Raw genomic sequence first — 26,269 nt, 5'->3', positions numbered from 1 at the left:
TGTAAGAGGGAGAAAAGCGATCATAGGATAGAAACTAGGAAATACAGTGAGTTGTGGATGTGGTGCAACGCCGTTTCCCTTTACGGACCGCAATAGGGAGGTCAAGGTCATCAGAAGGAGGGGAAGTAGCAACAGTGGAAGGTATCTCAGTGGTCCTTGGGACTGTAGTACCTGAATCTGGATCCACAGAAGGAACTGGGGCTGGCATGGACTACTGATGACCGAGATCAACCTACCTGCATCGCTTGTGATAGACTTTCAACTCCTGATCCCTCTGACAACCCTCACCATTACAGCCTTAATCACTCAATGGAATCGGTAAAGGAACAACCTCAGATGAGTTAACCCCACTCTCACTGCGCTCCCCCTGAGGAAAAAGACCCAAATTCTCACTACTCTCCCTCTGAGGAGAAACCCTAGGATAATAGGGTGCCTCCTCAAAGAAGGTGACATCCATCGAGACAAATCTCCTCCCTGAAACAGGATCATAGCAGCAATAACCCTTTTGAGTTTGTGCATAACTGAGAAAAATGCATTTGGAGGCCTTAGGGTCAAATTTGGAATGATGAGGTCCAAGAAGCTGAACAAAACAGGTACAACCAAAGGTTTTAAGAGGAACAGTAAACAACTCGTCGTCTAGGTATAGAAGGGTAAACGGAGGCTTCATATCAAAAACCCGTGAAGGAACCCGATTAATGAGATACACTGCTGTGAGGATAGCATCACCCAAGAAACGGATAGGCACATTGGAGGTAAACATAATGCTACTAGCCACCTCCAAAATGTGCCTATTCTTCCTCTCGGCAACCCCATTCTGCTGTGGTGTATGAGGACAAGTGCTCTGGTGAATAACCCCATGATCGAGTAGCTAAGAGGCCAGTGGCTTGGCAAAGTATCTTTTGCATTATCAGATCAGAAGACTTTGATTTTGACTCTAAACTGGGTTAAAATCATATGATAAAAGTTTTGGGTCAGAGCGGGAACCTCATCTCGAGAATGCATAAGGTAGACCCAAGAAAAACGGGTATAGTCATCAACAAACAACAGAAAATATCTATACCCACCCATAGAAGGGATGTGATACGGCCCCCAAACATCGGTATGCACAATATCAAAAGAATTACTACTTTTATTACTCAAGAAATAAGTTGTTCTACAATGTTTGGCAAGCTCACAACTCTCACATCTCAAATTTGACATTTCAACAGACTCAAATAAAGTAGGAAACAGACTCTTCAAAGACCGAAAAGATAAATGACCTAACCGATTATGCCAGAGCATAACCGGACTCATAGACTGAGAAACAAAAGACTTCTTATCCATAGACTCTTTCCAATGAGAACTCTCTCCAAGCAGATAGATCCCATTCGTCTCACGGCTAGTCCCAATCACCTTCCCCGTCTCCAAGTCCTAAAAAACACATCGGTCAGGGAAAAAGGTTACTGGACAGTTCTAATGTTTTGTAATACTACTGACTGAAAGCAAATTAGTATCAAGTTTAAGAACATGCAAGACTGAGGATAAAGAGATAGTATCAGATAACTTGATGTCACTCTTGCCAGAAATGGGAACAAGAGAGCCCTCAGCAATGGATACTTTATCTCTACCAGAAGATAAGTGATAAGTAGTGAACAGTGATGGCAAGCTAGTCATATGGTCAGATGCACCTGAGTCTATTACCCAACAATGTTTAGTGTTACCTGGAGCTGAAGCATGGTAAGCCGAAGCCTGAGTACCTGAATGAGCAAATGCTGATGTGGCAGGGGCTGATGGTGACTGGGATGACTGAGCTGAATTTCCAACCTCCTTTTCCAACTGTATTAGGGCAGCCCAAACAGCAGCTAAGGCATCTAGGGGTGTGCCTTTTGTGCCCGACGAGAATGCAAAATCAGTATTCACAGCCATATGAGCATTACCCCTTTTATTCCTCAGTTTTGCTGGGACTAAATGAGGGTGCAGTTTCCAACATGTATCTTTCATATGCTTGGGTTTCTTGCAATGTTCACATACTAGATTCCATTTATCCTTCTTCTTCATGTCCCTTTGTGTATCACCCCCAGACTTAGGTTTAACTGCTGCCAGGGTTGGGGGGAAGGGCTGATGTTGCATCATAACCTTTCTCCTGGTCTCTTCACTATGCACTAGGGAGTAGGCTTGAGATGGGGTCACACTGTCTTTTGTCAGTATCTGCTGTCTCACAATGTCATAATCTGAATTCAGGCCAGCCAGAAATTCAAACACTCTATTGGTCTCGACTTGCTTTCTATGGGTCTGTGCATCTTTTGGACTTTCCCACTCAAGAGAAATAAACAGAGACTGGTTTCTCTCCTTGTTTAAGGTTATTCACCTCACACTTCAGTTCATAGGCTCTAGCAACATTAAGGGGTTGGGAGTAGGTCTCTTTCATGACATTCCATATCTCCTTGGTTGTCTTTGCCCACAAGTAATTTCGGCTGATATGTGGCTGCATAGAGTTGCACAGCCATGTCATAACCAAGTAGTTCTCCTGAATCCACTTGGTATACATTGGGTCCTCCTTGGAAGGTTCTTTCACATCTCCCAATAGGTAGCTAAGTTTTCCCCTTCCCCCAATAGCCATCATGGCTGATTGGGCCCATTCCAAGTAATTGGATCCGTCAAATCTCACAGTTGTAATCTGAAACGCAGTCTTAGACATACTACCAGAACTGTTGTTCCCAAAAACACCTCCTCCCTGGTTTTTGAACTCCATTCTTAGTTAAGAATCAGTAGTTAAGAACTATTAGGGTTACTGCAATAGAAAACTGCACTTAAACAACTGATCACAATCAGAAATTTGTAGGAAATCAGTTCAGATCTGATCTGAAACCAATCGACAATCAGAATATAAGCAGTCCGATAACAGTTCTCACCCCCAAAACAGGCTTGGAAACCAAAACAGGTCTGGAAACCACTTAGAAAGCAATCTGTAATGCTGAAGCAGAATTAGGGTTTTAATCGTAGGGTTAGGAAAACCTTTGTGAGAACATAAACAGTGCTCAGCCGCACCTTCCAAAAGAATTCACAGTCAAGTCTAGCCGTAGGGTTAATGACAAACCCTAAAAAACTGATCACCTCTGAGAAAAAAAATAGGAGAGTTTGGCCGCTCCTCTTAGATAGGTCCAACCTATCTTGACTGACAGCAATGTCAAGGGAAAAATAAAGACTTACCCAGAAAACTCTGATCGCTACCTTCAATTGTGGCCTGAGCCCTAACCTTCTCTGATTCTTCCTGATTACCAAAACACTCTCCAAGCCTCTACAAGTCTTCGGACAGCTGCTAAAATTTTCTGGTAACCTCCAAGAATCAGCCAACGAACAGTCCTTTGTAAGTTTCCAGCCCTAGCCAGTTCTCATGTGGTCAGCTGGACTAGACTCACATGAGAAACCCTAGATAGGCTCTGATACCAAGTAGTCGATCAAGACTACAGTCAGTCTTGAATTCCAAAAGATTTCGGATTGAGAAAAGTAGAAGAAAGAGGGAGAAGAAAGCAGAAGTACACAAGGGTTTTGAAAGGAGGGACAGATCGAATAATTCTGCCGCCGCCACTCTCAATATTTATAGGTTATGTTCACTAAATGTAGGAAAGGGCAGAATTGCCCTTAATGCTTACATGGCAAATAAAACAAATAATAAACTGAAATAACAAGCTGTCTAAGATAACTACCAACTAACACTGACATAACTAACAAAGGTTACATGTGCTGTCATACGAACACAGTGGGGACCACAGCCGTGGGGCCCACATCAGTGTTCTCTACACTTTTCAAGGACTGCATATCTGAACGGGATCTTCACAAGAGACAATCTAATGAGGAAGGGCATGGTGGTGGATTCCCTTAATTGTGTGCTGTGTGATGGTCATTTAGAATCTGTAAATCATTTTCTTTTGCACTGTGGGTTCACTCATGAATTATGGTCTGGAATTTTGGGACTGTTTTCAGTAAGTATCTGCTGCCCAGAATCAGAACTGGAGTTTGTAAAAGGCTGGAGGGTTCAAGGTAAGAGTAAGAGAGGGAGGTTGGTTTGGAACATTGTTCCAGCAGTTGTATTTTGGTGCATTCGGCAGGAGAGAAATGCCAGGATATTGTAGAATGAAGGAGGCTTTTTAGATTCTGTATTGCAAAAATTTTGGGGAAGATGTTACCTTGGATGTGCTGTTCAAAGATAGAAACTGTAATGCTTTTTTGTTCATGAGATTTTTTTTGTAAAGAAGCAGGCTTTGGGTTTATAGAGCTGCTTGGGCAGCTGTTGTACATTCCCTGTATACGACCTCTTGTTGTACAGGGATCCTTTTGTTTCTTTAATGAAATTAATGCTTTACCTTTAACAAAATAAAAAAAAAGATCAACATTGTTGAAGATACATTCATTGTTGATAAATGTAGAGAAGATGGGCCGAATGGCCCATAGGCTGTTTATCCTTTTTTATCATTTATGTTTTTTGCTGTAATGGGCCTTATTTTGGGCCTATTCTTTCTATGTTATATTCTTTTAATTTCTTGCCCAACTAAGGGCCTTTTTGTTAATTATCAAATTTTAACTTAATAAAATAGTGTTAGGGGTGTAAGAGTGGAGATTAAGGTTCAAAACTCTCTTATTCAGAACCCCTATTGCCGCCATCTTCTTCTTCATCTTCTCTTCCTTAGAAGAATGATTTCTGTTATTTTATTTTGATTTCTGCATCTGTTCTAAACAATCCTTTATTCTCAAAAGACTGTTTTTCTTCTTGGTATCAGAGTAGGCTCTCTTTTCCCTTTTTTCACCCTCTTTTCCCATACACAGTGTGTATGGAGAACTGAATCGTATGGACTTTTAAAGAGACTTTGTTCAGCCCAGTTGTTAGTGGTTTCTGGAGAGAAGAGGACTTACTTTGTCGTCTCCTTAGCTGATTCAAGTGTATTGCTTGAAACCCTAATTTTCTGGAGAAATCTGTTTGCGGGCCCCGTAGGGTGTTTGGACTAGGCGCTCAGTGTCTGGAGGTTTCCTGATTTTCCTTCTTTGGCTGCTCACTAAGACTAGCCACTTTATCAACTGGATGTAAAGAATGCATTTCTGACTGGAGAATTACATGAGGAGGTTTATATGTCTCTTCCTCCTGGGATGTATGAAACAGATATGAAAGGAAGGGTATGCAAGCTGAAGAGATCTCTTTATGGATTGAAACAGTCCCCTAGAGCATGGTTTGAGAGGTTTAGGGCTGCCCTTGTTAACTTTGGCTATGTACAGACACAGTTTGATCATACTCTCTTTGTGAAGTGGAGATGATTCTTGGCAGTTTACCTGATTGTGTATGTTGATGATATTGTTGTGACTGATAATGATGTCTCATGAATTAATGATCTCAAATCTTTTCTTCATACAGAGTTTGAGATCAAAGATCTGGGGGAATTGAGATACTTTCTTGGCATAGAAGTTGCTAGATCCAAGGATGGGATTCTTATCTCTCAGAGGAAGTATGTTCTTGATTTGCTCTCTGAAACAGGGAAGATGGGTGCTAGACCAGTTGCTACTCCTATTGATATGAGTCATAAACTCTCTGCTTCAGATGTAATATTGCTAGAAAACAAAGGAGTCTTCCAGAGACTCCTTGGAAAACTTCTTTATCTATGCATGACTCGGCCAAACATTGCATATGCTGTCAGTTGCATCAACCAATTCATGCATGCTCCCCGGGATACTCATATGGCAACAACAGAGCGAATTCTGTGTTATTTGAAGGGCTCCCTTGGAAAGGGAATTCTGTTTGCCAAGCATGGCCATATGAAACTTGAAGCCTATAAGGATGCTGACTGGGCTGGAAACATTGATGACAGAAGATCTACTTCTGGGTACTGCAGCTTAGTGGCAAGTAATATTGTCTCTTGGAGAAGCAAGAAACAATCTGTTGTTGTTCGATCTTCAGTAGAAGCAGAATACAGAGCCATGGCACATAGAGTTTCTGAACTATTGTGGCTAAAATCATTGATGAAGGAACTGGGGATTGAGCATGATAAGCCAATGATGTTATACTGTGATAATCAGGCCGCCATCAACATTGCTCACAACCCAGTACAACATGATAGAACTAAGCATATTGAAGTTGACAGACACTTCATTCGTGAAAGAGTGGCTTCTGGTGAAGTATGTCTACCTTTCATCACCTCTGAAGGACAATTAGCAGATTTCCTCACCAAGGACATTCCCAAGGCTAAACTTCAGCATGATACTGGAAAGTTTGGCATGATTGACATTTATGCTTAGCTTGAGGGGGAGTGTAGAGAAGATGGGCCGAATGGCCCATAGGCTGTTTATCATTTTTTATCTTTTATGTTCTTTGCTGTAATGGGCCTTATTTTGGGCCTATTCTTTCTATGTTATGTTCTTTTAATTTCTTGCCCAACTAAGGGCCTCTTTGTAAATTATCGAAGTTTAACTTAATAAAATAGTGTTAGGGGTGTAAGAGTGGAGATTAAGGTTCGAAACTCTCTTGCTCAGAACCCCTATTGCTGCCATCTTCTTCTTCATCTTCTCTTCCTTAGAAGAATGATTTCTGTTATTTTATTTTGATTTCTGCATATGTTCTAAACAGTCCTTTATTCTCAAAAGACTGTTTTTCTTCTATAAAATTTTGGGAAACCTAGTTCGTCCTGGTGGAGGCATTGATGTGAGTGCTTCTTAGAAAGATTGTAGAAGTGGATCAATAGGAGATGAGTTTTTTACACTTTTCTTACAGATGAAATCATGAGAAATTGGCAACATGTGCCCCTCCACTACAAATATCCCAACCATTCCTTGGTGTCCCCAACCTCAAAACATCATCAAGATGAATTTTGATGGCTGTAGTATGGGGAACCTAGGTCCTGGAATAGGAGGTATATTTAGGAAAAGGGTATAACATCTTAGCTCTATACTCTAGGCCCATTGGGATAGGTGACTCAATAAGCTTATGAGTAAGGGTAGTTTTGCAAGGATTAAGGCTGACAAAATTTCTAAATTATAGAGGTATTATGGTTGATGGGGACTCAAGAGTGATAGACACTACAGGGGAGACCAAAAGTCAGGTAATAGATTGGCTGATGAATTAGCAAAAAAGGGAAGAATGAAATCCAAAATCTAAATGCAGTGGGGTTCAAGGGTAATTGTAAAGGCAAAATGACTGTGGTGGCTAGCTAAGGCTAGTTGCCTAGCAGGGGTGCTTCAGTCATCATTGTACAATATTCTTTTATACATATTAATAAAAAGTTTTCATTCATTGTAGAATAAAAACAGAAGGGAAGGGGTTTTAGGGTCCTTGTCTAGTTGTCTTATTTGGGTTTTTAATATTTTGTTACATTTGTTAATGGTCATTCCAAAATGGCTTGGTTAATATTTGATGAAATAAAGATATGAATTGTTCTTTTGTATTTAAATATTTTTTCATGGAAATAAAAATCCAGTTCGGTTCTACAAGGTTTGTTTTTAATTTGATAATCAAAGGAATATGTGCCATCTTCATTTACTACATTTTTTTGATGAGCATGGTATTTGGTGCCAAACATCTTGTGTTCACACATTGCAACTAAACCGTAAAAGCCATCATCTTTTGGAAATGATCAATGTTGGAGGACAGCAATGGAAGAGAAGATGTTTGCCTTACATTGGAATGATACATGGGACCTTGTTCTTCCATTTGGCAAGAAAGTGGTTGGTTGGCTTTGGGTTTATGTAATGAAGTTTCTTCCTGTCAGAATTGTAGAGTGCCCCAAGGCAAGACATGTAGTTTCACAAAGATCATGCCATTGATTTTTCTAGGGCCTTTTCCCTTGTAGCTAGGTTTTTTTTTCCTCAGTTTGTATTATTATTTATTTGGCTGCTACATTTCATTGGCTTCTATTTCAATTGGATATGGATAATGTTTTCTTGCATGGTGATTTAGCTAAAGAAATGTATATGGAGCAACCACCTAGGTTTATTGCATAAGGGGTGTATGTAGGGATGGTGTGAAAGCTGAAGAAAGTACTATATGGACTTAAATAGTCACCACACACTTAGTTTGGGATGTTTGATGTTGTAATAATTGATTTTGGATTGTGTAGATGCCAGTCTGACCATAAGAGTTTGGCAAAAGTTTTAAATGCAGGGTGCCAACCTGGTGCAACTGTCCTCTTTTATCCGGGCTTGCGACCAGCGGTATAAGACAAGGTCACACAAATGGAGTTAAGATGGTGTAGAGAAGATGGGCCGAATGGCCCATAGGCTGTTATTGTATATTATCTTTCTGTTCTTCTCTGTAATGGGCCTTATTTTGGGCCCATACTCTTTTATGTTCCTCTTTTGTAATTTCTTGTCCAACTAAGGACCTCTCTTGTAATTACTAAAAGATTAACTTAATAAAAGTGTATTAGAGAGTTAGAGGGAGGTTAAGTTCGAACTCCTCATCCTCTAACTCTTCTTGCCGCAGCTCTCTCTTCTTCTCTAATCCTCTCTTGCTAGTTTTCTTTGTTTCAAACATAGTCCCTACTTCTAGGACTGTTTTTCAACTTGGTATCAGAGCAGGCCACTGCTTGGCGTGTCCCTCATGTGGTTCTAGTTCAGCCAACTACATGAGGAGATTCTAGGGCTGAGAGTTTATAGTCATCCGCCTGATTCTTGGAGGTCATTGGAGGGTTCCCAAGCTTCTACACACTTGGAGAAGGGTTCGGTGACCAGGAAGAATCAGAGAACATGTTGCTTTGCCTGATTTAAAATCAGAGAAAAGGGTTTTCGAAGTCATCCTAGAGGACAAGTGTTCGGCCTGGTTTATTGTTCAAACCAGAGACTCTCTTGCTGTAAGTCTTTGCTCAGTTGTTTCTGGGTTAATTTTTTCACTGTTCTGGACTGTTAAAAGGTCCGAAGTTTCCTTGGAAACAGTACAGCTATTCGGCTATCCTCTAGTCTGATTTAATCCAGAGACTTCTGGGTTGTTTTTTATTTCTTTCCTGGACTGTCAAGTAGCTGAAATACCTCTGGAATCACTACTACTGAGACTACTTCATTCGGCCACTGTTGCTGGACTGCTCCTACTCAGAAATTTCTGGGTTGCTTTGGAGGTCCTATTCGGCTGATTATTGGGTTGGGAAGTTGCTGAGACTGTTTTAAAACTAAGTGATACTAGTCTCATCTTCATTCCAGCCCCTTCTTGAAGGCTAAAACAGTAAACAGTGCCCTATACTTTGAAGGCTGAAACAGTAAACAGTGGGCTGTTAAGTATTGCACACTGAGTGTTCGACAGAAGGTCTCTCAAGGACTGTATTTCTTTTGTCTTCCTCTTGGGACATCGTCTGTTAGAATCAGAAATATCTTGTGTTTGGAGGTTGTTGGGTGTCTTTTGGAGGCTGAAACAGAAAAGAAAAGAACTATCACCGAACTTTGCATGACGGATTTCTCAAACTTTGAAAACAAGAATACTGCTGAATATGGGCAGATGTTGGGAACCCCAACCGATTCTATGCTAGTTGTAACTACAGTCAAGCTTGATGGGACCAATTACTTAGCTTGGTCACAATCAGTGAAAATCCATATTTGTAGCAAAGGAAAATGGGGTTTTATTTCTGGGAGCAAGAAAGCTCCTCCAGAGGATGATCCATCTTATGAGAGATGGGTACAAGAAAACTACACTGTGATTGGGTGGCTTGTGAACTCAATGCAGCCACAGATCAGTCAACATTATCTGTGGATGAATTCGGCTAAAGAGATCTGGGATAGTGTTGCAGAGACTTATTCCCAGAAGTTGAATGTTGCTAGAGCTTACAAACTGAGAAGTGATGTGAAAAATCTAAGACAGGGGGAGAAGTCACTTGCAGCATACATCTCAATCTTAAAATCTATATGGCAAGAGATTGATTTGATAGAGGCTATGACTTGGGATACCCCTAAGGATGCTGAAACATACAGGAAATTGGTTGAACGGAATAGGGTGTTTGAGTTCTTGACAGGGTTGAATTCTGAATATGATATTACAAAGCAAAACATCTTGTCCAAGGAAGATGTTTCATTGTCACAAGCATATACTCTGGTCAGCAGTGAAGAAAGTAGAAGGCAAGTGCAGGCTCAAGGAGTTGGTATTAATGATCATTTTGCAAATATGGGAATTAAACCCAAAGGGGTTACAGAAGCTCACAGTGGCACAGGAAGGAAGGAAGTGGTGTGTGAATATTGTAAGAAGCCGAAACATTCAAAGGACAAGTGCTGGAAATTGCATCCCAATCTTGTACCTATCAGATTCCAGAAGAAGAATGATAGTAGAAAGACGGGAAGTGCACATGTAGCCACAAGCACAGATACAGAGGTTGAATCTACCATTGCACAGTTGGCAGCCATGAAAGCTGAATATGAGAAGTTTGGAAAGATGATCAGTCAGCTTGAAGGTGCATCTTCATCATCCATCCCTTCTGTAAGTTCAGCCACCATTGCATTTGCTCACTCAGGTATAAGGGCTTCTGCTAACTATGCATCCACCTCAGCTAAACACAAAACCCCTTGGATCATAGACTCAGGTGCTTCTGATCACATGACCAACCTTTCCACTTTATTTGTTTCATATGATTTACTTCCTGGCCGTGACAAAATCACCTTTGCTGATGGTTCTCTTGCCCCTATTTCCGGCAAGGGAACTGTCAAGGCTACAGACTCCTTACTCTTATCTTCCACTCTTCATGTGCCTAAATTAAATACCAATTTGTTATCTGTAAGTAGCCTGACCAAATCATTGAATTGTTGTGTAACCTTTTTCCCTTCTCACTGTGTGTTTCAGGACCTGAAGTCTCAGAAGGTGATTGGGAGTGGCCATGAAGCGAATGGAATATACTTGTTTGACACCCCTGGCCAATGCTTTGGTCATCCCAAGAATGTTGCTTTTGGTTCTACTTTTTCAGAGTCTGTTAGTCAAATTATGTTGATTCATTGTCGGTTGGGTCATTTACCTTTTTCTGCTTTAAGCCATTTGTTTCCAAAACTGTTTAAGGGAGTCAGTGTGTCCAGTCTCAATTGTGAGTCCTGTCAGTTGTCAAAGCATTGTAGAAAAAATTACCCTGTGAGCAATAAAAGATCCTCTTTTTTTTTTTCATATTGTGCACTCCGATGTGTGGGGGCCATACCATTTATCCTCTATGGGAGGTTACGGATTTTTTATCTTGTTTATTGATGACTTCTCTAGATTCACCTTGATATATTTAATGAAATCCCGGGATGAAGTCCTAAGACTTGTGAGGCAATTTCATGAGCTTGTTTTAACTCAATTTGGTACCAGAATTAAGGTTTTCAGATCTGACAATGCAAAAGAGTATTTTGAGAAGAGTTTATCCTTGTATCTTTCAGACATGGGGGTTATTCATCAAAGCTCCTGTGTTAGAACCCCTGAACAAAATGGAGTTGCTGAGAGGAAAAATAGACATATTGTTGAAGTTGCAAGGAGCCTTTTGTTTGCCTCACATGTTCCCACAAGATTTTGGGGTGATGCTGTACTTACTGCTACCTATCTCATAAACCATATGCCATTCAGGGTTCTAGGGTTTAAATCCCCTTTCAGTCTTCTTCATCCAGACAAGGTTCTCTTCCCAATTCCTCTTCGTGTGTTTGGCTGTACCTGCTATGTTCACATTCCAAGTGTGCAAAGACACAAGTTTGAACCGAAAGCCCACAAATGTATCTTCCTTGGTTACTCCCCCACACAAAAGGGTTATTGCTGTTTTGATCCAAAGACTGGCACCCGACATGTCTCTATGGATGTTACATTTAATGAGCTTTCTCCTTTTTATGGTTCCTCTCAGGATGGACATCGTCCACAGGGGGAGAGTCTGTCACAAGTTTTTGCTCTTCCTCTTCCTGTCCCAGTTGAGTCTCTTGACAAACCTGTATCCTCACCAAATGAGTCAAAGGAGGATCAATCACTTCATACCTCTTGTCCCAGGGACCCTATTTCTTTACCCCCTCGCCCTATCCATAATCCCAAAGTGTATCAAAGGCAGAGATCCAGGAATGAGAAAGTGGTTTCCTTCACAACAGATGAAGCTCATACATTCCCAATCACAGATGAGATAACATGTATTGCTTCAACTACCTTTGGATTCATCTTTTCCAGACCTTGATGTCCCCATTGCTGTTAGGAAAGGGAAGCGGAAATGTACTGCATACTGCATTTCCAAACACCTTTCCTATGACCTGCTTTCTCCTTCATACTTTGCCTATCTCTCTTCTATTGCTTCTAACCCCATTCCTAGGTCTGTCTCAGAAGCTCTTGGGATTCCAGAATGGAGAGATGCCATGGAAACCGAAATGGATGCTCTACATGCAAATGGTATTTGGGAGGTGGTGGATTTGCCTGAAGGGAAGGATCCGGTTGGGTGCAAGTGGGTTTTCACCATTAAATATAGGGCTGATGGAACTATTGAGAGGTACAAGGCTAGGCTTGTTGCAAAAGGCTATACACAAACATATGAGATTGACTACCTGGAGACTTTTGCCCCTGTTGCCAAGATGACATATGTGAGGGTTCTTTTATCTTTGGCAGCTCACTTTGATTGGCCTCTCTATCAATTGGATGTAAAGAATGCATTTTTGAATGGTGACTTACATGAGGAAGTCTACATGTGTCTTCCCCCAGGGATGTATGGGAAAGATATGCAAGGAAAGGTATGCAGATTGAAGAAATCTCTTTATGGTCTTAAACAATCTCCTAGAGCCTGGTTTGAGAGATTTAGAGCTGCACTTGTTAAATTCGGCTATGTTTAGACACAGTTGGATCATACTCTGTTTGTGAAGAAAAGTAGATCTTTGGCAGTGTATCTCATTGTGTATGTTGATGACATTATAGTGACTGGTGATGATGCCTCAGGCATTCTGGCTCTTAAGTCTTTCCTCCGTACAGAATTTGAGATTAAGGATCTGGGGGAGTTGAGATACTTCCTTGGCATAGAAGTTGCCAGATCCGGTTTATTGTCTGCAACTGGAAAACTGGGTGCAAGACCAGCTGCAACTCCCATTGATATGAGTCACAAACTTGGGGTTTTTCAGAGACTTCTTGGGAAGCTTCTGTACCTGTGCATGACTAGACCAGATATTGCGTATGCTGTCAGTTGCATTAGCCAATTCATGCATGCTCCTAGAGATACTCATATGGCAGCAGCAAAACTGATTTTGTGCTATCTGAAAGGCTCTCCAGGGAAAGGAATCCTATTTACCAAGCATGACCACTTGAAACTTGAAGCCTATACTGATGCTGATTGGACTGGAAATATGGATGACAGAAGTTCTACTTCAGGATATTGCAGTCTGGTGGCTGGTAATGTTGTCTCTTGGAGGAGTAAGAAACAATCTGTTGTGGCCAGATCTTCTGCAGAAGCAGAGTATAGGGTCATGGCACATGGGGTCTCGGAATTGTTGTGGCTAAGGTCCTTAATGGAGGAACTTGGGATTGATCATGACAGACCCATGATGTTGTACTGTGATAATCAGGCTGCCATCAACATTGCTTACAACCCGGTACAACATGATCGAACCAAACATATTGAAGTTGATAGACATTTTATTTGTGAAAGGGTCTCCTCCGGAGAAGTGTGCCTTCCATTCGTTGCCTCTGAAGGACAATTGGCAGACTTTCTCACCAAAGGCATCTCCAAGGCAAGACTTCATCATGATACTAGCAAGCTGGGCATGATTGACATCTATGCTCAGCTTGAAGGGGAGTGTAGAGAAGATGGGCCGAATGGCCCATAGGCTGTTACTGTATATTATCTTTATGTTCTCTGTAATGGGCCTTATTCTGGGCCCATACTCTTTTATGTTCCTCTTTTGTAATTTCTTGTCCAACTAAGGACCTCTCTTGTAATTACTAAAAGATTAACTTAATAAAAGTGTATTAGAGAGTTAGAGGGAGGTTAAGTTCGAACTCCTCATCCTCTAACTCTTCTTGCCGCAGCTCTCTCTTCTCTAATCCTCTCTTGCTAGTTTTCTTTGTTTCAAACACAGTCCCTACTTCTAGGACTGTTTTTCAACTGATGGTTTGGTCATATGCATAGAAGACCACCTACAACACCCTAAGCTCTTGAAGTTTAACAATGGATATGGCATTAAATAGAACAGACTGGCAAAACAGGGATTCATGTAGCAGACCCCATATAGTTGGGGATAAGGCTTAGATGATGATTATAAAATGCTTGTCTGATTACTTTGTTTTTATTAGGACATTTGATGTTGGAAGCAATGTTTTGAAAATCGTAATCGTATTGTAAATTGTAGAGAAAGTTGAATTGAATCAAGTTGTGAATCATAAGATTATTTCCATTTTTTACTTGTTAAAAAAATTAAATGCAGATATGTTAAAAGGACACACACACACACACACACACACACACACACACACATATATATATATATATATATATATATATATATGTATGTATGTATGTATAGGAAAGTTGTTTACCCTATTTTTAATGCATATCTACCATATATGTACCTAAAACAATAGATTTTTTTGTGATGAATCACCTAAAATTCTACCTAAAACAACAAAATTTACCACTTGTGCAACAGAAGCATAGGATGGTATAATCAAGTTTGACTTGAAAATCAAATAATTCACATACAATGACTCTTTAACCTACATATGATGGAAAATAAACTCAATGCTTGGTCTTAAATAACATAAACAAATCATTTTCTAATAAGGCCTTTAAAACAAGCTTCCCTTGAGAGAACTAATTCTTAATTGAATTTATTTTTATCATAGTGAATCAAAATGATCATATAAATCATAACATTTATGAATCAAATCATAGGATTAAAACGATTTTTGTAGAAAAGGATTCAGACATAAGATTCAAATCGAAACCCTTGGAAATCACAATTCAAATTGTGAATCCTATCGTAAATCATAGTAGTTTGACAACGTTGGTCGGAAGTATTACTTTGGTTGTATATGTAGATATTATTGTGCCTATGGGGAGTAATTCTCAAGGCATCAGAGACTAAGAACTACGTTTGCAGTAGTAGTTGTATATCTTAGATTTGGAAAAGCTACCATATTAGTTCCTTGTAATATTTATCTCATCATTAATAAAACTCTTTTGATTATTACTGATAAAATATCTTATTCTTTCATATCCATAAAAAAGTCTTATTCTTGCATCATAGACATAGGTTTAGGAGTGAGCTGTGTTACTGGAACATATTTAATTGATAATGGTTTTAGGCATTTTATTGCAAATAAATAAAGACTGGCACGGTTGGCTGGATTGAACTAGCAGGTTACATATACATACAGGGGGAAAATGTATAAGCCAGTTCTACTAGCCCCTTCTTTTGCAAGAGCATCAGTGGAAGAATTTGTAGTCTTAGGAATCCAGTGACACCAAGGATCTTAGTTCCTTCATGTAGGACCATGGGACTGACGACCTTTCAGCCACTCCATACAACTTATGCATCTCTATTCTACTACAAGCTCTGCATAACCCAATAAAATGGTCAAATTTTATGTATTAGGATCTAAAATTTTTGATGTTAATATAATTTCTTTTGCTTTCATTTCAAAATGCAGGTTTTCCTCAGCATGTTAATAAGGTTTACATCTCTTGATTTGTCACTATGGCATCGGATTCTTGTCCTTGAAGTTCTGAGGGTAAATCTGTCCCATTTATCGTTTATTACCTCAGAGCATAATATAATTTATTTAATTATAAGATGGTTTCTTATGGATCTGGATATGATAATCAGGAAACATTTTGGTTTGGCAGGGCTTCTGTGTGGAGGTTAGGACATTGCGTCTTCTTTTCCAGAATTTTGACATGTAAGCTTTTGGCTCTGAATCTGATATTCTTTTTTTGTTGGCCATGTTGACTTCTTGTGCTGATAATTGGAATCCAATGATGAATCTGGGAATTCCTCTTTGGTGGACAGAGCAAATGTCCTAATAACTATGGAGAAAACCATATATACATTAATAGAATATGCATAAGGAATTTGGGATAGTATCATAATTTTCTCTATTTATATATTCGGGCATGTAGTACTTTTTGTACACATGTTTTTTCATCTGTAATAATGACCAAAGAGAAAAATGACCGTAGGGTTGGGTGGGAGGTGGTTTGCAAGAGTAAGAAGGATGGAGGCCTTGACATTGGGAATATAAGGAAGAGAAATTTAGTTTTATTAGGGAAATGTCTGGAGATTTTCACTAGAAAAAGAAAAGTTGTGGGCTATGATAGTAGGTAGTATTCATGGATTTGTAGAGAATATTGGGACTTTGGGATTCTGGCAAGGACTACAAGGGCATCACCCTGTAAAGCAATCCAAGGTATCTTGCCTCTGTTTTCTCCCTGGTTCAGGTATGATTTGCACTCAAGGAATTTCATCAAGTTTTGGGAACATGTTTGGTTTGCGGATCATCCTTTCAAAGGTCAATTTCCGGCTCTCTTTGCTATCTCTTCCTTTTAAGAATAAACCGGTATCCACCTTCCTTGTACTCTCTAACTCAACCTTTGGGTTTGGGTGGAACTTGGGCCTGAGAAGAGATATTAGGGACATAGAATTGGACAGTACCTTAACTCTGTTGTCCATCCTTGATGGGGTTTTCCTAGAGCCAAGAAAGATAGACAATAGAATTTGGGCCCTTTCTCCTTTTGGTTCCTTTAATTGTGCTTCATTCTTTAAAGCCATAACACAACCAGCTGTTCCTCTTGGTTTGTCTTTCCCTGTCAAAGAGGTGTGGTTTCAACCTATTCTTCTGAAGGTTGGGAGTTTCTATTGGGAAGCCTTCTTGGAAAGAGTTAACAAAGGTGATTTGTTTCAAAGAAAAAGGCCCAATAGATGTTTGTTTCCTCACTAGTGTGTCCTTTGTAAAGCTGTTGGTGAGTCTAGTTTTCACTTGCTAATTTCCTGTGAACTTTCGAACTCTATTTGGGAATGGTTTACTTCTTTGTTTGGGTGCAGGTGGACTTCACCAACGAATGTGCAAAGCTTATTTACTTCCCATCCCTCCAACTAGTCAACAAAAAGGGCAAGGATTATGTGCAGATGTGTTAGGGCTGCTGTATGTTGGTCTATTTGGGAAGAAAGAAATTCAAGGATTTTATCAAAAAAGGAGATAAGCTTGGAAGCAGTGTTAAGAGGTGACTCATATAAGGGTAATACATTAGTTGAAAATATTGGATCTGTTTGTAGAATTCTCAATGGATGATTTGCTAAGAAAATGGAAGGAATTTGGAAACTTCCATCTCTCGGTTTTATGAAGCTGAATTTTGATGGCAGCAGCATGGGCAATCCAGGGCCCTTGGGTATACGGGGAGTTATAAGGGACGAAAAAGGGAATGTGTTAGCCATGTTCTCTAGCCCAATCGGAGTGGGAGATTATTTGAGTGCTGAGATTTTAGTAGCTCTTGAAGGGGTACAAAGGGCTAAAGATCTAAATGCCAATAAACTAATCATAGAAGGAGACTCTGAGACTGTAGTGAGCTGGCCAAAAGAAGACAACTCTAGGCTCTAGAACTACAACAATGAAAAGAGGAAATTTAAATGGCTACTAAGGACATTGAAGTTCGATACACATGGGAAGAGAAGTGCAAATTCCTTTGCAGATGGCTTAGCTATTCATTTGTATCTGAATTGAATTCAATAAATTAAAAAATAAGAATATGAGATTTGACTTCAACCATTTATAATATTCAAATTCAGATTTTCGAATATTGTTTACACCTCTATTCATGGCACTCAGTTTGCAAGGGCTTCCACAACATCCCAACTCTCTTTTTCTATGTTCCCTCACTGTATAGGGAAGACACCCTTCCACACCTTTCTACAAACCAAGGATTAAAGTGTCGGTATCGGGTATTGTATCAGACCACTCGGATACGAATATGGATATGGATACACATTGGAAACACATGGATGCAAACAAAAAAATATGAAGACGCTTGGATACGTTGGGAAATGCATATAAATTCCACAAATATATTAACAACATTATATGTAAGTTCAAAATAACCATAATTAATGTATAGATTACATATGAAATGTATATTCTAATGGTATATGTGAAGAATTATCAATTGATATAGCGGGATACATAGAAATCATACAATTTTATTGCTAATGTATCCATCAAGAGTCCTAGAACATATTATATTTATTTTTAGAAATTAATACATGCAGAAAGCTATTATTATATTATTTTCTATTGAATTTCAAGGCACAAAGTATAAGCAACTATTATATGTGAATTATTTCCTATTTTACTATTTTTAATTTTTATCATTAACAAAAAATTCAAGTAAAATTAATTCTCAAATGTTTGGTAAACATTATTTTTTTTATTTTTGTAAACAATAAATATGTTATTATAAAATGTAATTAGAATATTGATTAACAATTTATAAAAATATATAATCTTAACTTAAAATATATCAAATGTATTAAAATTTTTAAGATACATATCATATGCAAATTCATTATTTTAATTACTAAAATAAATTTTCCATTATTAATATTTTTATGTATATAAATTTTATGAAATAAAAAAATAATTTTTTGATATGAAAGTATAGTACTGGATTTGACAAATTCAATTTATATTATATTCTCAAGTATTTTGTAAACATTATTTTTATTTTTGTAAATAATCAATATGCTGTTATTTGGTGTAAATTAAAATTATTAATTAAGAATTTATAAAGATTTTAAAATACATGTCATGTTCAAATTTATAAATTTTAAGTACTAAAAGAATTATTCTATTATTAATATTTTTATTTGTATAAATTTCTTGACATTAAAAACCACCTTTTCGTATGAGTGTGGAGTTGAGAAATTATTTATTCCATTAGTTTACAAAACAATAATTTTGAATATTATTTTTTCATCTTTAGTTGGAATTGTTGAACATAGATATATGTTATTTGTTTGGATTACATGTAGAAGTGATTATATTATTTCATTTATTATAATAAGATGAAGGTTGGCCTAGTGGTTTAAGGTTTGCGTGCTGGGTGATTTGTGTTCGAATCATGACAACTGCATTTTTTAAACATAGAGGCAAAAGTGGAAACACGTTCAGTATATGTTCTTATTGGTTTGTATCGGTCAAAACAATACGATACAGGCTGGTATGAGTGCATATCGGGGCAATATGCACGACTCGGGGGATTTGGGCCTAGTTGTAGCATTTCTCGTATCCCCCTTGGTCAATACCGATATGATACACCCTGTATCGGGTGTATCATACACTTTAATATTACAATATACTTCTACCTTTTCTCAAAAATAGTATTTTTCATCATATACAACCTTTGTATTGGAACTAAATGGCTTGTATGTGATAGTGGATGAAGGGTTGGACACATTTGTGCAATTTTTATTGCATTGATAATTTCTGTTTTATTTATTTTTATTTTAATTTTGGTTTAAAGAAGAATCATAGCTATTATTTTTCCCACTGTCACATGTCATAGGTGAATATGGCTTTGGGAATAAGTGGTGCAATTGGATTTTTGGATGTGTTAGTTCTTGCCATTACTCTATCCTGGTTAATGGAGTGGTGAAGGACTTCTTCCTAGCTTGTAGAGGTATTAGACAAGGGGACCCTCTATCACCTTTCCTCTTCACTCTAATAGTAGAGGTGCTTAGTAGAATGATCTCAAAGGCTAGCAGAGAAGATGTGATTAAAGGGTGGAGAATAGGTAGGGATGGTATTCCTGTTACCCATCTCCAATTTGCAAATGATATTCTGTTTTTCTATGATGGGGATGATATTGAAAAAGTGAGAAATCTCAAGGAGCAGGTTAGAAGCTTTGAGAGATTGTCAAATTTGAGTATCAACTTTGGAAAGAGTTGTGTAGCTGGTGTTAACTTGGAGGACAGTGAGGTAGAGGCTATAGCAAGAAGCTTAGGGTGATCTATTTTGTCTTGACCTATGACCTACTTGGGGCTTCCGTTAGGGGAAAATCCTAGGGAGAGTAGCTTTTGGTGTCCAGTGGTAGAGAGGTTCCAAAAGAAGTAAACCTCATGGAAAAAAAAACTATATATCCTTGGGGGCTAGAATCACGTTGATAAGAGCCACATTTGCTCACCTACCAACCTATTTCCTGTCTATGTTTAGGATACCACCTAGGGAAGCTAAGAAGCTAATGAATTTGATGAGATATTTCCTTTGGGAGTTGGGGGAAAGTAAGAAGGATCACTTGATGAAATGGGAGGTGGTATGCCAGAATAAAGAGGAGGGGGGATTGGGGTTAGAGAATTTGATTAAAAAAATAAAGCACTGCTAGGGAAGTGGCTGTGGAGGTGGCCAGTGGAGAGAGAGACCTTGGCATGAGGTGGTGGGTAGTATTCATGGTCACTCAGAAAATGGATGGGATGCTAGAGTATCATGGCGGGAAACCTTGGCAACACCATGGAAAGCTATTCATGGCATTCTTCCTCAGTTTCTCAGTTTTGTTAGGTATGATGTTTGTAATGGTAACTGTGTCTTATTTTGGGAGGATACTTGGGATGTTTGGGTCAAAGTTTTTTTCCATTATGAATAATCCATTAACACCAAATTGGGACTTTGGGTTTCGTAGAGGTTTAAGGGAAGAGGAAATTGTGTCCCTAATAAATCTGCTAAGCCTACTTGATACAGTGTGTTTGGACCCTTCTGAATCTGATAAACTGATTTGGACACCCAAGCTGAATGGATCCTTCTTATCTCTTCTTTCTTTAAATCCATTACTCAGTCTACCCCAGCCAACCTTTCCCTCTTAAGGAAATCTGGTGTAGGCTTGTCCCCCCTATGGTTATGGCTTTTTGCTGGGAAGTGCATTATGGGAAAATAAACACCTTAGACATTCTACAAAAGAGAAGACCTTTTCTCTATCTCTCACCTTCTTGGTGTATTCTTTGCAGGTCCATGGTTTCAAATGTTGCCAAATGTCACTAATGTCGCCCGACATATGTTGATGTCGAGGCTCACCGACATGAAAATATATGGTAATATAAAAATTACATTATGTCGGTCGACGTTTCCTATATTTCGGAAATGTCGACCAAATCAGTCCAAATAACAAAAAAAATACAGTTTTTCCTATTATGTCGACAGGATGTTTACTAATGTACATTAAAAATATAATATATTAGTATATTATATTAATATAATACAGTATATTAATATAGATTATTCCATTAATATTTCAAATAAAATATTTATAAAAAGAATTAACGAAATATAAAAACAAAAGAATAAATTAATTACTTTATAATATAAAACATAAAATATTTTTCAACTAATAAAATATTAACTAGTTATTATTTTTAAAATATTTATTAAAATCAGAAAATGTTTATTAAATTTTATAATAAACCATATTCTACATTTAATATAAAAAATCAGAATAAATTTAATAAATTTTATACTAAATCATAATTTATTATAAATTTAGTATTAAAAATCATAATAAATTCATTAAGTTTTATAAGAAATCAGAATTTATCATAATCTTAATACTACAAAAAGGAAAATCAGTTTATTAAATTTATAATAAAACATAATGTATTATAACTTTAATATTTAAAAAATCAGAATAAATGTATTTCTATTTACTAGTGTGAAATAAACTTATTAGAATTTATAATAATTCAGAACTAAAAATAAGAAAAGAAAATATCAGATAACCTTGTAAAAACATCAAAATGCATAATAAATCAGTAAATCGTCATTTACTAATTTGTTATTGGTCTTAGTTTCTTAACTTTATATAATGGTTGGGAATAAGATAATAATCTAGAAATATGTATTAATGCTTCTTTTATCATTTTACAAAATATCTTTGTATATTTCCACATATTTCATAATATTTCCACAATGTCTCTAATTTTTACAATATTTCCCCTCGACAATTCCGACATTTCCGACATATGTCCTATATTTTGGTAAGCGACATTTCCATCGACATCGACATTTACATTTTAAACCATGTGCAGGTATGGTGAGGACTGTAACCATCTACTAATATCTTGTTCATTTACTGCAGAGTTATGGGAGTGGTTCTTCTCATTGTTTGGGTGCAGGTTGTTTAGGCCAGCAGATGCAAGTTTGATTTTTGATCCTGTTTTCTTCCCTTGGCGTCATAGAAGAGGAAGAATTATGTGGAGGTGTGCAAGAGCAGCGCTGATCTGGTTTGTGTGGGAAGAAAGGAATATCGGAATTTTCCAAGAGAAGGAGAGAAGTCTAGAAGAGATGGACTGCATTCTAAATAGGGTGATCCTGTGGCTAAAATCACTGGACCTATTCCATGAATTCTCATTTAATGATATTTGGAGGAATTGGTTAGCTGTGGCTAATTGTTCATCCATAAAGACTAAAGTGAGCATGGCTTGGGAACCCCCTCCTGAAAGCTTCTTGAAGCTGAATTTTGATGGCAGTAGTCTTGGTAATCCAGGTCCGTCAGGGGTGGGAGGGGTACTGAGGAATGAGGCTGGGAATGTGGTTCTTATTTACTTGGGACCCATAGGAGTTGGAAACTCTACTAGGATGGGACTTGCAGGTTGCAGCCTCTATCCAGGGAGTACAGCTAGCAGTGCAGATAGGTGTGGAACAGTTGATAATAGAAGGGGAATCCAAGGTGGTAGTGGGCTGGCTACAAAACCCGGACTCTATAGTGTGGTGTTTTAAGAATGAAATTAAAAAATTCAACTGCCTGATAAGGAGCTTGACGGTGAGAATACAATGGATGGGGAGATTAGCAAACTCTGGCTGATGGTCTTGCAAAGCAAGGGGTAAACAGGGAAAGTTTGTATTGGGCTCAATTGTAGACTGAATCTGTTTTCTATCTTTTGTCTTTCTTCCTGCTGTTAGGACAGGATGCAGCTCATGCCTCTCCATGGGAAGCTTGTAACTGCATTAGTTTTCTATTAATGAAATTTATCTTATCTTATTTATCAAAAAATATATGAATGGAAATTATATTCTCATATGTGGTTCATTGAGACAGAGTGGCACATTAGGATTATCATATTTAGTAAGATAAAAGCAAAGAGATGCTTCTGGCTTAAGAGTGAGAGATAGAATTTTTAGGTGTAAAATGTTTTTATTTATTTATAACCAATTAAATAACCAAATTTTCGTGAATTTTGGAAAGTAGTATAAGTTATTATGTTATTAGTTTTTACTTTTCTTTTTCTATTTGGTTCTGTCTAGATGAGGTGTACACAGTACACCTCATAAAATTTGATATGTAAAATTCTGGTAACAACTATAAGGCAGCTGAGGCAAAGCGGTTTGGCTCTGCCTTCCCTCACCACCTTTATAACAATGGGTAAAATAGGACAGGCAAGGAACTTCAATCTAAATTATTACATAAAGTGGAAAAAGTTAAACCCTTGACCTTTTTTGTCCTTTTTCAATCGCCTTCCTCAGTAAAAGTCACTCTTCTCATCCTTCTTCCACTACAATCTAAGCTAAGCTCTTGTCAGTCTCCATTTCTTTTCTTCTGTCCTTTAAAGTTTAAGATAACAAAGTGATGAAAACAATAAAGATAACCTTAAGTGAAATTGAAACCCCATCTGAAAGAAATAATGAACTGGCGGGACTTTTATTGGAGAGAGAGGGAGAGAGAGGTAGAGGAGTGCATTATGTTATTAAGTAAGATTGAAGCAGAAAGTATATCAGTAATGGAAGGGGATATTAGATGGTGGAAGGAGTGCAGAATGGGTGTGTTTCGGTTAAATCCTTCTAAAATGCATTTATTAGGAATCAAGTGGAGATTTCAGAGATTAATGGGGTCTGGGTTATTCCTGTCCCTTCAAGTAAGTGGATGTTTTTGCTTGGCTGATTCCATTAGATAGCATTCTAACAGCTGACCATTTGACTGGTCTATGCTATTTATGTTGCAGCAATGAAGAAACGTTGACACACTTATCCATTGCAAGGTAGCAATGGAATTATGGTTCTTTTTCACTTTTTTGTTTGGATTTCAAGTTCCACAGTTACAAAGTCGAGAACAATTTTTTGCTCAATGGTCAAAGCTTCAAGGGATGAGGAATGACATAATTTTTTCTTTTTTAATTCTGTGCAATATGTTGGGATAATGGAAGGAAAGATGCAGAATCCTGTTTGAGGACAAATGAAAAATCTGTGAAAAGATATGTGTGGACATTGGAAATCTAATTGTTGATTGGGTTATGGTTCTTACTGTGCCTAAAGAAGTTGATAGGGCAGAGTTTGGTTCTAGATTATTGGATACAATTGTATTGCCTTGTGGAGATGATAGCTAATGAATTTTTTTTTTGTTATTAGTTCCAATTAAGGGTGCTAGCTCATCGTTATATTCTAGATGTACTCTTCTGTTTTTTAATAAAGTTTTTAATTAAAAGGTATAGCAGAACTGTGGAAAGGTTTAACAGAATTTATATACTGGTTTATATATATATTTGAGTGTGATATCACGTTTATGGATTGCTACTTGGTCCAATTATTTCTTATATTATCAATCAACAATGTAAAAATGGTGGAACAAGATTTGTGTACACAAGTGGGATATACTGCAGCTATATTATGACTAAAATTTCCTTGATTGTTCCTAATATTTACTTATATACCCTGTATATTTAGGAAACTACTTAAATGTACCCTGAACTTTCAAAACCTACTTATACACACCTTGTTGACTTTTCAAAGGTTAAATCCATCTGATAAAATATAAAAGACAAAAATGCCCTTTGATGTTTATTAAATTTTCAAAATAAACCATTTTCTTTCTTTCTTTTTCTTTTTTCAAAGTTAGAAACTGATGGAGGTGGAGAGAGAATGAAAAAGAGAAAGAGGGGAGAATGAGAGGGAGGAGACTGAGGGAAAGGAACCACTGCTGCTAGCTTGGTGGTGACAGGAACCAAAGGAGGGGGAGGAAAAGAAGAAGAAGAGAGAGAGAAGGGGGATATGAGAGAAAGAGGATGCTTCTACTGAAGCACCTGTGACTGTGAGAACGATTGAGGGACTCCTGCCTTCCTCTTTGTGTATGACATTGACATTTCTTAATTTTTGCTTTTTTTCTTTTTCTTTCTTTTAAGTTTTAATAAATAATGCTAAAATTTGGTCTTTGCCTATTACCTGTAGTCACAGAAACATCTCTTCAAATGTTTCTCAAACTTAATCCCCCTTTGCCTCCATATAAAAAATCTCACTACTCAAATGGTAGTGAATGAGTCTCTCTCAACCTGAAACATAGACAGTGGCCATGTCCAAATCCTTTTGTTTCCCCAAATCTAGAAAGCAGGGCTTATGTGGTTTGGGAAAGCCATCTAAGAATGACCATGTCATCTGAGAACGACCACTGCTTATATTGCAGCGAAAATGGGTGGCCTTCACAAGTCTCCAATTAGTTTGGTCTACTACTTGCACATTTTCATGAATAAAGGCCTTTACCACTTGGAGAATAAAACTTGTTCAGATATTTTTTTAGGTTTTTTTCCTGAATTTATTTTTGGTGCTTTTCTTGTTCCCCTGTTTAGGGTTTGATGGGTTTTGGTTTTTATTTATAAGGGCAAGATTGGCATTATAAAAACATTTAGAGCAAGTTACTAACGGTTCTAAATGGTCCATTAATGGTGGTCCTATATATGTTATGTGGGGCCGGTGAACAAGGTATATATAAGAAGGTTTTGAAAGTTCAGGGTATATCTAAGTAGTTTCCTAAATATACAGGGTATATATATGTAAACTAACCCTAAAAAAAGATTTGTGAGGTTGACAGCCCAAGGTGGGCTAAGGCCCAAAGACTTTGATACTATCACAAGATTCACAACAGTGTGTCTGTAAGAGTAATGCTTTGTATGCAGCATCTTGGGTTTTTCATCTAAACTGTGAGGAAGATGATTGTTATGACATGTATCAGTGTCATATTTTAGCCCTTATCATCTAGTTTAGATTCACTTTTTTTTTTCTTTCTTATCAACAATGCAGTTTCATCATGTTTGTACTTACCATTTTACTTATTTGAATTGTAGGGACCCTAAGAACACCAATGTTGTGGAGGGTATGGTGAAAGCTCTTGCTCGAGTTGTATCAAGTATACAGGTCAAATATATCTTGCTTCTTTGCATATTTTCATTCTCTTTCTTTTCTTCTTTATGTTGCAGAGTTTTCTTTGCTAGTTCTTTATAAGTAATCAAAAAGTTCATCAAGTATAAATGTGAAGATATATGGAAGGAAAGATATGATACTTTCTACTATCCCTTGGGATAAAGTCACCTATGCAGAGAGAACTTTGGGCACTGAACACCACACTCAGGT

At 37.7% G+C, this 26,269-nt stretch overlaps 1 protein-coding gene across 1 annotated transcript in view; it reads left to right on the top strand.

The window, feature by feature from the left end:
• Nucleotides 1-26,269, top strand: part of LOC148879219 (ARM repeat superfamily protein) — a 129,608-nt gene that overhangs the window by 29,780 nt on the left and 73,559 nt on the right. The window contains exons 10-12 of the mRNA XM_088974156.1: nt 15,554-15,634; nt 15,750-15,802; nt 25,984-26,053. Of these exons, the coding sequence (XP_088830282.1) occupies nt 15,554-15,634; nt 15,750-15,802; nt 25,984-26,053 (204 nt within the window). The remainder of the gene's footprint in view (nt 1-15,553; nt 15,635-15,749; nt 15,803-25,983; nt 26,054-26,269) is intronic.

Source organism: Nelumbo lutea, chromosome 1, assembly GCF_056320005.1.
Source record: "Nelumbo lutea isolate HS-2025 chromosome 1, American lotus-T2T, whole genome shotgun sequence".
NCBI lineage: Eukaryota > Viridiplantae > Streptophyta > Magnoliopsida > Proteales > Nelumbonaceae > Nelumbo > Nelumbo lutea.
The sequence above is the reverse complement of the archived record's forward strand: the minus strand, read 5'-3'. Positions and strand labels throughout refer to the sequence as shown.